Source organism: Eurosta solidaginis, chromosome 4, assembly GCF_040869045.1.
Source record: "Eurosta solidaginis isolate ZX-2024a chromosome 4, ASM4086904v1, whole genome shotgun sequence".
In the NCBI taxonomy this organism is placed as follows: domain Eukaryota; kingdom Metazoa; phylum Arthropoda; class Insecta; order Diptera; family Tephritidae; genus Eurosta; species Eurosta solidaginis.
In genome coordinates this window covers 258,385,989-258,400,158 of record NC_090322.1, presented here as the reverse complement: position 1 = coordinate 258,400,158, position 14,170 = coordinate 258,385,989, and the positions used below count along the sequence as shown (strand labels likewise).

At 37.6% G+C, this 14,170-nt stretch overlaps 1 protein-coding gene across 2 annotated transcripts in view; it reads left to right on the top strand.

Moving 5' to 3' along the window:
- The window catches only part of LOC137251371 (uncharacterized), a 116,054-nt gene extending 108,602 nt beyond the window's left edge, over positions 1 to 7,452 (top strand). The window contains exons 4-7 of one of the 2 annotated variants that reach the window (XM_067785816.1): positions 161 to 504; positions 3,476 to 3,599; positions 5,408 to 5,611; positions 5,677 to 7,452. In XM_067785816.1, coding sequence (XP_067641917.1) covers positions 161 to 504; positions 3,476 to 3,599; positions 5,408 to 5,611; positions 5,677 to 5,742 — 738 coding nt within the window. In that variant the 3' untranslated portion in view covers positions 5,743 to 7,452. The remainder of the gene's footprint in view (positions 1 to 160; positions 505 to 3,475; positions 3,600 to 5,407; positions 5,612 to 5,676) is intronic. The other variant, XM_067785817.1, reaches the window with a different exon arrangement.
- The last annotated feature ends 6,718 nt before the right edge of the window (positions 7,453 to 14,170 follow it).

Here is a 14,170-nt window from a genome sequence, read left to right as displayed (position 1 = left end):
CACAATTACAACTTTCATCTTAACACCAACAAATATGGGTTGGCTGGTTTAAATAAACAATAAATTAATTAATTTGAAAACAAATCATCAACCAATTCCTACCACACGCATTGTTGTGGTGTCGGTGTATAATGTTTTGCGCCTTTTTGGCTAAAATCAGAATGGTGCAACAGATACACAAATCGATTTATCGGCCATAAACAAACAACTTGAAGAAACAATACGTGTAGCGCGTCAAGTTAAAGAAGCTGAAGCAGCCGCGCAGGCCGCTCAACAGGCACAGTCAGCGGTACCCGCACAAATTCCCATACCCAGCAAAACAGATGCTAATGCTCCGGTACAATTAAGTTTTAGCAACGAAGCTACACCACTCTCTACCGTCCCGGATAATTCAAAGCAAGTTAATAATGATTTGCGCTCTACCGACTCAAAATCACCAGCCATTGATGAACTGACGCTGGATTCCAATGAGGATGCAGCCGATTTGGATGATCGTAATAAGAGGTGAGCTTTTTGTGTGCTGTATATTTGTTGGTATAACTTTCAGGAGTGAAGGATATACCTAGGTTTTTTAATATGGGTTCGTTAGATTGGGATTCCTTGAACAAATTATTACATACAAAACAAAGTTAGATGTAGAAGGCCAAAAGTTTTCTCCCCCAATGCCTTTAGCCGCGGCGCATGTCTCATCTGGAAAATCGTAAGTATATAATATAAAAGAGAATAGCAGCAAAGAAACCACCACGCGAGGGTGATCGTGTGTTTGTGCGACATACAAATGAAAATAAGTTTCTTTCAGTACAAGTTCAACTCAGTTTGTCATCAGTGTTTCAGTCTACTTTGACTGAAGTTTAAGCTAAGCTTAAGCGGCCGATTTGGCATGGTTAAACTCTAGTTCACCTATAATTGCGTTCGTTCGAAATGGCGTCGAATGTACCCAACAAATATTTGGGCTTGAGTACCATTAGAGCTCATGTTGACATACTTCTAAAATCTCAAAAGTTGTTTCGAAACAGTGGTTCAACTCGAGAACCATAGCATACTCAGCAAAAGAGGGAACTTTTTATAAAGCAAAAAATGCTATAACTTAAGTTGAAAAAATTTAATAAACAACTTGTGGTTCTCTAACTGTACTCAAACGTAAGATTCCATACTACAGTATTTCACGAAAATAAAATGAATTATATATAATTTAAAAAATAAATAAATTTGAGGCGCGATAACCTCGAAGAGATTTTAGGCATAGCTTCTCTTTCAATTTGCGTCGTACTCCTTTTAATTTTTCCCGCAAATTGGCGGGACGGGACCTACTTATTTTATGCCGACACCGAACGGCTTCTGCAAAGCTTCTGAGAAGCTTTTCATGGCAAATATACACTCGGAGTTCTTTCCAAACACTGCCGAGGGCCGCCCCGCTTAGAAAAATGGTCTACTAATTGAAAGACCTTGTTTCTAAAATTTTGATGTTGCTTTATCCGCGGCGTGAATCCAGGATCTCCATTGTGGTAGGCGGTGCACGCTACCATCACACCACGGCGGCCGCCTATATAATTTATTGTTGATTAATTACGCTTCATTACTGCTATCGACCAGGTGTTTATTTCTCACAATAAACAGCTGTTGGTTTTGCTGGTACCACCCTGGAAATTTTCAACTCTACCACAACTCGATAAGCAATTTAGGATATCAACTGGAGAAATATGTTGAATATTCATTTGACTGTACATTTCCCAAAATCTCTCGAAATTAGGATAATAATTGGAAAACATTAATGACTTTGGAGATCAACTCGAAAACTTTTATTTTTACAAAATTTCTCAAAGGTTGGATAGTGATTGGAGAATGTAGTTGGATGTCAACTCAAGAACTATCTAGATTAAGAATAATTAGATAATGATGTTGGATATCACTTCCGGAACTAAATATATATTTCGATGGGGATTATTTTTTCCATGTTTGTTGGGTAAACAAAATCCAGCTGTTGCCGTATATACAAATTATATAGATAATAAAAAACCAATGTTACCGCTTAAAAAAGCATACCCCAAAGACGGCCTTAAACTGTGATTGAAAAACTGCTCAGAAGTTTAACTGGAGTTTAAATTTGATTAGAGTTTAAGCAACATTAGTTTAAGCTCAGCTTAACCAACTACCGGGCCTTAATAGATAAATCAATACGCAAAAGCTAAAGAAGATAATGCTCGCTACGTTGTTTGCTAGTGAGCGTAGTTGTGATGATACAACATAAAGCAGAACAGCAGCAAACAAACCACCGAGCGAGCATTGCCGTCGTGCATTTGTGCGATATAAATGTAAATGAAAACCTGAAAATAAGTACCTTAAGAGGTAAATCAGTCCGTACCAACTGGCGATATTTGTTTGTTACTGAACACATCTTCAATTTTCGTCGTCTAAATCTTCGGATCTGCGTAAGAATGCTGGAGACTAGCTTAAACCTCATTTTCTGTTCGGTATTCATTTTTGAGTTCTTTGGGTAGAACTTAGAGGCCACACAAAGCTTACGATAATGTCAGGAACTAAATGCTTTTTTTTGTTCTAACAACAGTATGGTCTATACTTGCGGGGAACCTGGGATCCTCTCCTCGAATCTTAAGAGAATTGCAATATCTCTAGTAAATCTTTTTGCAAAGTAGTATGTAAAAGCCGATTCCAGACCAAATGGTGAAAGGAAAAATGTGAAAGTAAAAGTATATACACACCGACACACATATATATACAGAAAAACAATTTCGTTGCCCACTTTTAGGCGCATACGTATGAAACCGCAAAACAGCAAAACAATTTCGTTGCCTACATTTAGGCGCATCCATTCAAAACCGCAAATGTGTGTGTGTGTGAACTCTGTGAACCCAGCAAGAAATCGAGCGACTGATCAGTATGAGATCCGTATCTGTTCAGATACTGGTCTGATACTGTTCAGATACTGAACTGATACTGATCAGATACTGATTTCGATTTCTTGCTGGGTTCACAAAGTTCACACACACATTTGCGGTTTTGAACGAATGCGCCTAAATGTAGGCAACGAAATTGTTTTGCTATTTTGCTGTTTCATGGGTATGCGCCTAAAAGTAGGCAACGAAATTGTTTTTCTGTATATATATGTGTGTCGGTGTGTATATGCCTACTTTTCCTTTCACTTTTTTCCCTTCACCATTTGGTCTGGAATCGGCTTTTACATACTATGAAAGTTTGCAGTTGCTTAGAAAGAATCTACAAAAAGAGAGATAATGTAACTCGTAGCCGCCTTCACTCTGTTAACCAACAATTATACAAAAAACATGTATGTATAAATTTTTATATATTTAACCTAATTAAAAATTGAACACAAATAATTGGCTAAAAAACACGTTTACAATTGACGCATAATTACATACATACATATGTACATAAGCATGAAATGAAATTCTGGTAACACAAAACACACTAATCGATATGATAAAAATTTCAAAAGTAATTTATTCAAAAGGTTCCTGAGTTTTGGTGGTGCTGGTGTAGCAGGCGGTGCCGGTGGTAATGCTGGTGGTAATGCGGCAGCTGGTGGCGGATCCGGTAACTTTCTTTTCGATATTATACGCGTAAGTAGAAAATTTTGAAATATGCAAATCAGTGATGGGCATATTAATACAATTGTGAGTAATAAAACGTAAAATGCCCACCACTGACATCTTAAGGATGCGTTACGATTAAATTAAATAGTATTAAAAGTTTAATAATTTACATACTCCTGTCAAAATAACACCAAAAATTCGAATTTGTAGGCTAGCTAGACCAGAGATTTGATTTTGTACTATGTATATAACTTGATAAACAGCCTGCCGTGAATACTCCACGTGAGTTTCACAATTCTGTGTAAAAAGAACCCTTTTTTACTTTATTGTTATTGATTGATCAACTACTCAAGGAAAGAAAAGTACTCTCTCTGCACTGGGGAAGATTGAGTGACGACGCTATGTCGCAAATGACACGGTGGTGTTCTTTACTAATGTCCATGGATCCTAACGGTAAAATCGTTATTAAGAGATACAATATGGGGTGGTAGGAAGACTGTGAAATATGCTGATACAGGTAGCATTGCAAAAGGTACCCCGTGGGCCTCTCTAAGAAGACATGGCGTCAATTCTGATAAAGATGTGCTTATCTTGTGCTCCTTACGATACAAAATACCACAGTTACACTTGCCAAAACTAAATGGTTTGCGCCTAAACCTAACAAAGAAGGCCGAATTATTAAGCATAGTTTTTCACAACCTGGATATAGCTGCTTACCTACAGCGACAACGTCAGCCCGGCGTTACAGAGAATTGGCCAATTGGAATACTTAAGCCATAGGCCAATCTAGTATACTAAACAAATACCGTTGCGGAAAGCAACTTTATGGTAACCATTCCAACAGGGATGATTGAGCGGAGTCGGATAGGTGCCCTGCTGCTGATGGCAACAGTTCCATATACACCCACGGTTCTAAGCTTAACGGCATGGTAGGAGGAGGGGTATATTCAAGGGACCTATATATCCAACTCTCTTCAGACTTCCCGATCACTGCAGTGGCTTCCAGGCAGTAGTATCAGCCATCATGAAAGCCACAGTTAAGATGGGAAAATACAACATCCGCAACGAAATATCTATTTTCAACGTCAGCCAGGCGGCCATAAAGACCATAAAATTTTACGCGCTGAATTTTGAACATTAAACTGCCGCTGTGTTTTTCAAGAGATGACCCAGCAGAACCGTGTACACCGCACATGGGTCCCGGAGGACTGCATTGCCAGCAGGGTACGACTAGGTAGATTCTTCGAGAGAAAAAACGCCTAGGTGTTCCCCTTACCACATGCAAGCTGAATCTAAAAGCTCATCTACCGTGAAGCCGATAAAAGATGGCTACTACCACCGGGGACACCCACAGCAAACCTAGCAAAGCATAGACCAAATTTTCACTCTTTTAGATGTGTTAATTGGGCACTGCCTTATAAGTAGACATGCAGGAAGATTATGCGCTCCTTATCTTCGTTGCTGCATGAATTTCAAAAAGGGTGAAGAAGAGGAAATGGTGAATCACCTCATCAGGAACTACGCGGCGCTTAGTGGCATAAGACAGCGATCTCTGGGGGCTCTTGTCTACTCCAGGTTGTGGAATATGACAATAAGGACTTGTTAGCCGCTATCCGGTCCTAAAAAGGGTTCGAAGAGGGAAAGTAAAGGTGTATTTTCGTGGTATCGTAACGGGCCTAATGTCACTGTCACTTCAACCTAACCTTACCCACTTCATTGTGAGACACTCTTCTTAATTTAAATACATACAAACATAACAAATACAGTGTATTTCATAAAATTATGTCCAAATGTTTTAAAAACAAAATTTAAAATCTACACAACCTCCAACACAGTTATTCTCAGGCAGCGTACAAACTCAGGCTGGTGATGAAGCGGCTAACAGCGCTAACAGTGTAAGCGCCGATGGTGATGTTGGTGGTGATAGCGATGCGAATCGTGCTGCCGATGGCTTTACAGAGGGTATTCCCGGACCAGTCACACGATTGGTGGTGCTAGCGAACCGAGGATTGGCTAATCTAATACAAGATTTGATATTGGTAAGTAACGATTGTTGAAAAAAAGCAAATATTTTCAGCAATTAATTTTAACACATTTTTTTCAGCGTATTGCGGCAACCAGTGAAAAATTCGTCAACTTCAAGGCCAAACTGATAACAGCGCTGATCTAAGTCTGCGGAGTGTTAACTACGACTTCAGCTGAAGTCAACCTGCTCAACATCACACACAAACTGCCCTACCACAAGCTCAATACTCGTCTAGCATTTACAAACATATCGACATTTGCATACACTGTAAAAATAACTTTAGTAAAATCATAGTTAGTTAAAATTTCAAATGTCCAAAAACATGAAATGAATTGTTGTTGTAAAGGTTAATATTTAGTACGAAGATTACGCAAAACATTGTAAATTTATTGCGTTTAGAAATGTTGTGCATTTTTTTTTTGTGTTCATAAGTCGCATATCATCTGCATAATGTACATACAGCCTAAGCATTGCATGGTAGACTCTATCTGCTATCTGCGTAAATGTTATCAAAAATTCCTTAAAGTTTAACAATCGTCCTGAGTTTATTTCAAATGTTTTGAATGTTATATGATCTTAACGGTGATATTAAACACACATTATATAATGCTACGTCCACACTGAGCGAATTAACTAAGCTACCAAGCTTTATTAACAATATGAAAAAGCTCTACCACTCACATATTTTGAGCGCGCCCTCACTGTCTGTATAGTCTGCTGGTAATAAAAATTTCAATTATTCTAAAACGTCAGATAGGGGTATTCACTAACGAAAAATTTTATAACAAATTTTGAAGCTTGAAGAAATAATTTAAAAATTTTATATTTTTAAAGTATATGGTAACATTGACATTTCACTTTTTAATCATACAATTTTTTGTAGTTGGCAAAAGTCATAATTAAATTGCGAATAGGGGTATCCGCAAACAAATAAAAAGCTATTAAAAATTTAAACTCATAAAGATTTTTTTTTATTTTTGTTTCATTAATATTTGTAAAAAAATGTCTGATAATTTGATTGACACAAAACTTTGCCTGACTGCGCTATAATGCAACCCTGAAACAATTCTTTGCACCTGTTTTATGTACATACATATTTCTAACTTTTTAACGCTATTCTCTCTATGTTATTATACTCGTCATTTATGAAATAATATTTAATGACTGTGGTGTCTTATAAACTACTTAACTTTTATTGTATGCATTTTTTTTTTCATATGAAAAGTTTCGACAACAAAAATTTGTTAAAAACTTCTAGCAAATAGTAGCACAAATAATTGATAGTTTGTACTTAAAAAATTAAAATTCTTGCTCGTTAGTTGTTGCTAATCCAAATTTGAACTTATTAAAAAATTTTAAATAGTTTTTTTTTTTTTTTTTGTTTAATAGAATATAACGGTAAAATGTGCACTTAAAAAGAGTGTTGTCAACTAATTAAATAAATTAAGGTAAACGCGTACACTATATTGTTTTAGGATAATTGCTTCTGTTGTCAATTTTTTTGTTGCTTTTTTACGAATCTGAATTAATGTTTTTTATCATAGCTTTTAATGATTTTATTTTTATATTTTGTCTTTTTTTTCAATTTTACTTTTTTTATTTTACTGAACGTACATTTTCTAACTTTAAACTGTAATTGTTTATCGTTCAGTTATGAGCTACTTACTCGTCAGTAAAATAAATGCAATGGTATGGATTTTTTGTTAAATAAATTAAACTATTTTCCTCAATTGTATATAAAATTTAAGAAATCACAAAAACAAAACCAGCAAATTTTTACAAATAGCAAAAAAATTTTAAACTTGTTTAATTTTACGTGTATTTTCTTGTAAATAAAGTTTTGTAAATAAAGAATATATGTATAAGTAAAAGATGTTCATGGGATGTACACGGTAAGAAATTGTAGATTAAATTTAGATGTTCGGGATCTATCGGTCGACCAACTAAGCCATCAATTTTTTTTTTAACTTCTAGTATACTTATACATCGCAGTTTAACCAAATCTAGTTAAAACTAACAGTGAATAAAATTTTATCGAATAGATCGGTCCTTTGTTCACTTCCTTTAAAGAAAATTTGCAGGAACATTCTCCGGATATCGCACAATAAATGCGATTTATTACAATAGATCAGAACCTGGTCCAATTTCCGAAAAAAAAAATTCAAACAAATCGCACTATAACCTGTTTAAGTAGATTAGGTTCGCCCCTGGTACACTTTCCGTAATGAACAGTTTCTCAAATATTATCTTTGCCAAAGAGGTACCCTGTACCGAATTTCAAGCGAATTGCACCATAAATAAGATTATTTGGAATAGGTGGGCTTTGGTCCAAAATTGTGAATCTCAAACATCCTCAAACCCCCTTGAACACACACACTGGTAGCTTTTTTTCGAATACATACATACATAAATCCATATATATGGGGTATTCCATCCCATTTCGACCAATTTTGAACCCGACCCCTTTAGAATTGGCTGGAAGTTTTTCTTCTTTTTCTAGCTTACGAAAGACGTTTTTCACAAGTTTTTCAAATTTTTTCATCCAACTCAAAAAAAGTTATGAATTTTAAAAAAACACCGTTTTTGTTTTCAAAATGCTATAACTTTTTCAAAAATTGACCGTTTGGGATCATTTTTTTTTTTTTTAATATGTTTTTAAATGTACTTTTCGGAAAAAATACAAAAAAAATTTTAAAGTTTTTTTTTCAATTAAATAAAAAACAATTCTCGGCCCACTGCGGGATTAGTGGGGATGATTGCAGAATTGATTGAAGTTTTTTATGAGAAAAAAAAGGCCGAAATTCGAAAAATCTCGAAAAACTGAAAAATTACAAAAAAAAACTTTAAAAATTTTTTTGAATTTTTTCCGAAAAGTACATTTAAAAACAAATTTGAAAAAAAAAGTTCCCAAACGGTCAATTTTTGAAAAATTTATAGCATTTTGAAAACAAAAACGGTGTTTTTTTTTAAATTCATAACTTTTTTTGAGTTGGATGAAAAAATTTGAAAAACTTCTGAAAAACGTCTTTCGTAAGCTAGAAAAAGAAGAAAAACACTCAGCCAATTCTAAAGGGGTCGGGTTCAAAATTGGTCGAAATGGGATGGAATACCCCATATACATCCCACTCAAAGCAAGTTTGCTCGTACCATTCATAGCGAACATACACATGAACTGCATTTTCAAAATGTGACTTTTGTGTCACTTTTTTTTAAAATTTCCCACTCACGAATTTTTCATAACGCGCCTATATAAATATAACGTCAAAAATTTCAGATTTAAGAAATTTTTAAGCGTTCAAAATTACTGAACTTAAAATCTTCTTGCGCAAGTGGTTGGTTGGCCAAGGAGAGTTACTAAGAATATTTTAACGGAGAAAGGGAGGGAGGATATAATCGCGGAAGGAAAGTTCAACGAAAGCATAGAGAGTAAAGTAGCTCTGTCACAGTATCGGGCAGCATTAAAGGGCGGTTTTAAATGCGAATTTAAGTTAAATAGAGCTTAACATTGCCACTGTGGTTTAAAGTCGCACTGAAAACTTAGGCCTAAGAATTGAACAACGGTTGTGAGCCGTGGTCGATACAAACGACTAGGAGGATAAGCGCTTGACATGGGCCTGCATGGCAATGAAAATACCTCGAAGGCATTCCGCTAACAAAAACAATGTCTCGTGCATTCCTAGCTACAGGAAACTGTATGAGAAGGAAGAATCTTCAATCAGAGTGAAGAGCTAACGATGACCTGAAATTGAGAAGTAAGAAATGGAAAGGACTCAGTGCTAAGATTAGTAAATGTCTACCGAACGGTGGAGATCTGTAAAAGTAGAGTTTCTTATCGTCATCACTATGACGTTGCGAAACCAATCGATTTAGCAATGATACCGAGACCTTGATTTTGCTGGAGAAAGTGGTTCAAACCCCCAAAGGCAAGACACAAGCGCTAGGTTTGAGATCGTAGACAGAGCGCCTATCACCACGAGACCAATAACCAAGATACAGATCACATATGTATGTGGTCAAGTCGGATGAAGCGCTGCTCCTTCTGCAGAAGGGTCAAAGACAACAATCAAACACGTTATAAGCAATCGCTGGCAGGAGGACGTTTCGGCGAAGATGTCGGAGAGGGGCAAACATCTCAACGAAGAAATAACCCCTCAGCATTTGGTGTGGAGTGAGCCCATTTATAAGTGTTCATTCAAAAAAGTTTAAAAGGCAAGGTGAGAGCTATAGTCATCGTAAGACAGCATCAACATTCATGTCATCATCATTAATTTGCCCCGTAACATGTATCACGGGCTATCCTTGCTTTGCAATGACTGATGCCAAGTTCTAGCATCAAGAGAGATCATATCTTCCCTCCACATGTCCCTTCCATATCAGTGGAAATTTCCCTCTTTCTCTACTTCTAAATTCGGCTGTCTATAAGAATACATTGTGGACCGCATAACATAAGCTAGCCTGCGAAAGCATTGAGCTTCTATTCTTTGCATCATGCTTATATCGGCTTAAAGCTCATTGCGGCTCATTATTAAACTGCTATCCACATAAACCGTTGTCATTACAGACACGACCAAGAATCTTCCGGAAAACTTTTCACTCGAATTGTCCTCCTATTTTCTCATGACGCCGCCCATGATTTTGTGATATAAATCAGGATTGGTATGTTGAGAGACTTATAGAATGAGAATATTGGACGTCGGGAGAGGCCATTAATTTTCGAGTAGGCGTCCAAAGTATCCCTTTTTGGCATGATCATCCCTTTGAATGCTGTTTCCCAATTAGATGAAGACCTTCACGGCTTTATTTATAGCAGCTAGCAATGGTGGCAGTTAGTACTTTGTCTTGACTACGACCACTGCGGCTCTTATCCCAGCCAGTGAAGGCAGAACTTAAAGCGTTCTATTGTACCACTGTACCAATATTAAAAACTGCGAGGTTTATAAGTATCACCAACTGTTTTTTTAGAATCACTTTGTTGTTGTTGTATTAACGAAAGAAACACTTCCCGAAGACTTTGGGAAGTGTTATCGATGTTGATGGTGCTTTGCCGGATATAGATCCGTTACGTTCTGGTAACAAAGCACCATCAAGGCACTAGCCCGACCATCTCGGGAACGATTAGTATGACCACATTAAACCTTTTAGACTATCCTGCCCTCCCCACCCCCTACTTTCATGAGTATGTGAGGTTGACAATTGGGTTGCTGAAGCTTTGAAACTATAAAGCCTTGGATTGCACTTATCAACCCCTTAGAATTACATTGGAACAACATTTCGTAATTCTGTGTAATTTTTGGCCAAACAAATATCAAATGTATTAAGATAGTGGACAGTGTGGACACGATTTTAAAAGATATTGAATTATCAGCAAATTAGATGCTTCGCTCTCAAAATTTCATATGGAATTTAATTCAGTTCGGTACCCAGTTGGAGACCGAACAACGAAGTAGAGCAATAACTATGAAGGAAAGGATCCGTGTGGACACTATATTAGGAAATAATGTTCAACACAAATTGAGGAAGCTATATACAATAATTTTATTAATCCTAAAAACATTTACATAATAACACTTATCTATAACTTTCGCAAAGATGTAAACTAATTACGATGTTCAAATTTTTTCTTCAAATCTCTAAATTCTAGCGCCAGCACTTTTTCTTTCAGTAATTTACGATTGAAATTATTATAGCCGTGCTGAAAAAGTAGACGATAAATTTATGTTTAAATTTTATACAAAGTAAATAATGCAAATTAGCTCCAGATACTTACGCGCATGCAGCGCCCACTATGATGCCACCTAAGACAGGGTATTTGGAAAACTATCGCTCTTAATCCGGAATCCTTGTGCGAATAATTATTGATAATTAACTCTGCGTTTGCAATCAAATAATAACAGCAACAAAATACAATTGTTGTGATAAGTGCAATTGATTTCATTTTTAATAAACTCATATATTTAAGTATGTTGCGCATTTACTAAAGTTTAATAAGATACTATTTATGTAATGAGATCTTAAGTTGAGACTTACTGAATATTCTTCACATGAGTGGCACTTATCAGCATAAGGGGAATGATATAAGTGAATGTGAGTTTTAAAAGAATATGAACAGTTGCTTATCAGCGGAGGAGAGAATGCAAAATTTTTTTTTGCAATATTATGAAGCACGATTGATTTCATTGAGGAAATCCAACTGCATTAACTAAAATGCATATCTAAACGTTCTGTGTAAAAAGTTGTTGTCTAAACCCTTCAATGTTGGTCGCCTGACTGTGGAAGTTCAATTTTTTACTATAATTCAAATATGTTAATTTTACTGCATTAAACGTGTTGCTGTTAACTTTACCGAGGAAGTCAGTATTTTTAACAGAAAATTTAGTTTGACCAACCAAAATTCTATCAACCATAAGGAATTTTGTCAATTGTCAACATATCAATTAATTTTAACACATGAATGATGCTGTTTTAACAGACTATTTATTAGATGATGTAACAAATTTCAGGTGCAGCACCTTTGCTGATAGGTTTATTCAACGAACTGTTGTTTCAACAGAAAATTTGGTTGACTCAACCAAAGCAGGCATTTTAATTAAAAAAGGTATAAATGCTTTCTTATGTTGAAACTACAGCACCTAACAGTGGTAAAGTTAGAGGGCATGTCCAACCAGGCCATCTACGTGGTCTCGGCCTACATGGCCCATGAGAGGATGGCTCCACCTCCAGAGCTGGCACACTTTATAAATAATAGCGGCGGGTGCAGCATAATTATAGGCTGCGACGCCAATGCAAGAAACACGATATGGAGCAGCTCCTCAACCAACGAGAGTGGTGAGTCCCTTCTACACTTTATTCTTAATTCTAACCTCAGTATTTGCAACAGCGGACACAAGCCCACTTTTATATTCCCTGGTTCAGACAGGTTTCAGAGCTGGGAGGAAGTCCTAGATCTAACTTTGACAACCGACGAGGACCCGGCGCTAGTGGAAAACTGGAGAGTGTCAGACAAAGCCTCTCTCTCTCGGACCACCGCTGGATCTTCTTCGACATCAAATTTTGATCTGGCCAGACTCACCGCTACAGAAACCCAAGAAGAACAAAGTGGGATAAATTTGTAAGGCTATCTACGCCAGCTTTAGAAATAAGCGAACCTAACATAAACTGCCCGCAAAAGCTCGATGAGCTAGTCGGCAAGGTAGAGCTCGCGTTAACTACCTCTTACAACAAGTGCATTCCATTTAGTATTCGTAAAAAGAAGTTCCCACCCTGGAGGAGCGGGGACTTTAGGAAACTTAGAACGATAGTACGGAAGGCATTTAATGAGTGCCTCATAACCAAGGAGTGGCAGCCATATAGGGCGGCGCTCAAAGCATTCAAAAAAGCTATAAGGGTAGCGAAGGCTGTATCCTGGCAATCCTTCTGCTCCTCAATAGAGAACACTAGTGAGTCCTCCAGACTGAGTAAAATTCTGTCCAAAGAACACCACAACAATCACCTCGTAAGAAGTGAGGCAGGCCTATGGACAAACTCAGCAGAAGACTCCCTGGGCACACTCATCAATACTCACTTCCCTGGATGCGATCTAGCACCAGTAAAAGAATCTCTCTGCAGGGACTCTCAGCCCTCAGAAGGCTTACTGGACAGGATAATTGACAGCAAAAAGATCAGGTTTGCCATAACTGGCTTCTCTCCATTCAAATCGCCTGGTCTTGATGGCATTATCCCAGTAATGTTACAAAAGCTAGGTAATCCAATGATTCTCTTGCTGAAAGTGGTATACAGAGCGAGTATCGCCCTGACCTATATCCCACAAAGCTGGAGAAAAACAAAAGTAATCTTTCTGCCAAAAGCGGGCAGACGCACACACGAAAATGCCAAAGACTACAGACCAATAAGCCTCACATCCTTCATGCTCAAGGTCCTTGAGAGGCTTCTGGATATATATATTAGATCAATAATAACAGGACCAAACCTGTCAAAGGCACAGCACGCCTACATGAAGGAAAGATCTACGGAGACCGCCCTCCATGAGCTAACGGGCTTTGTGGAAAGATCACTACACTACAAACAATTCACACTAGTAGCTTTCCTAGATATAGAAGGCGCCTTCAACAACATCGAAACCGGCACAATTGTGAAAGCCCTGCAAAGGGCCGGAGTTGACAACCACATTTGTGGATGGACTCAATCAATGCTGGAAGACAGAACCATACAAGCGGATATGGGCTCAGTGACAATGACCCGCAAAGTTGGTAGAGGTACACCGCAGGGCGGGGTCCTCTCGCCACTACTCTGGGCCATTGCACTGAACGAGATACTACTCGAACTCGACAAGAATGGTGTTAAGGCAGTAGCATACGCAGACGACGTAGTCATTGCAGTCTCGGGGGCTTTTCCCTCCACGCTAAGCGACATCCTTCAGGGTGCGCTAAGCAGGCTACATACCTGGGCGGCATCGTGCGGCCTCAACATCAACCCTAGCAAAACAGAACTGATACTGTTCAGTAACAGAACGAAAATACCGACATTTCGACTGCCCTCACTAGATGGTACGGAACTCTCGCTCTCAACTAGAGTT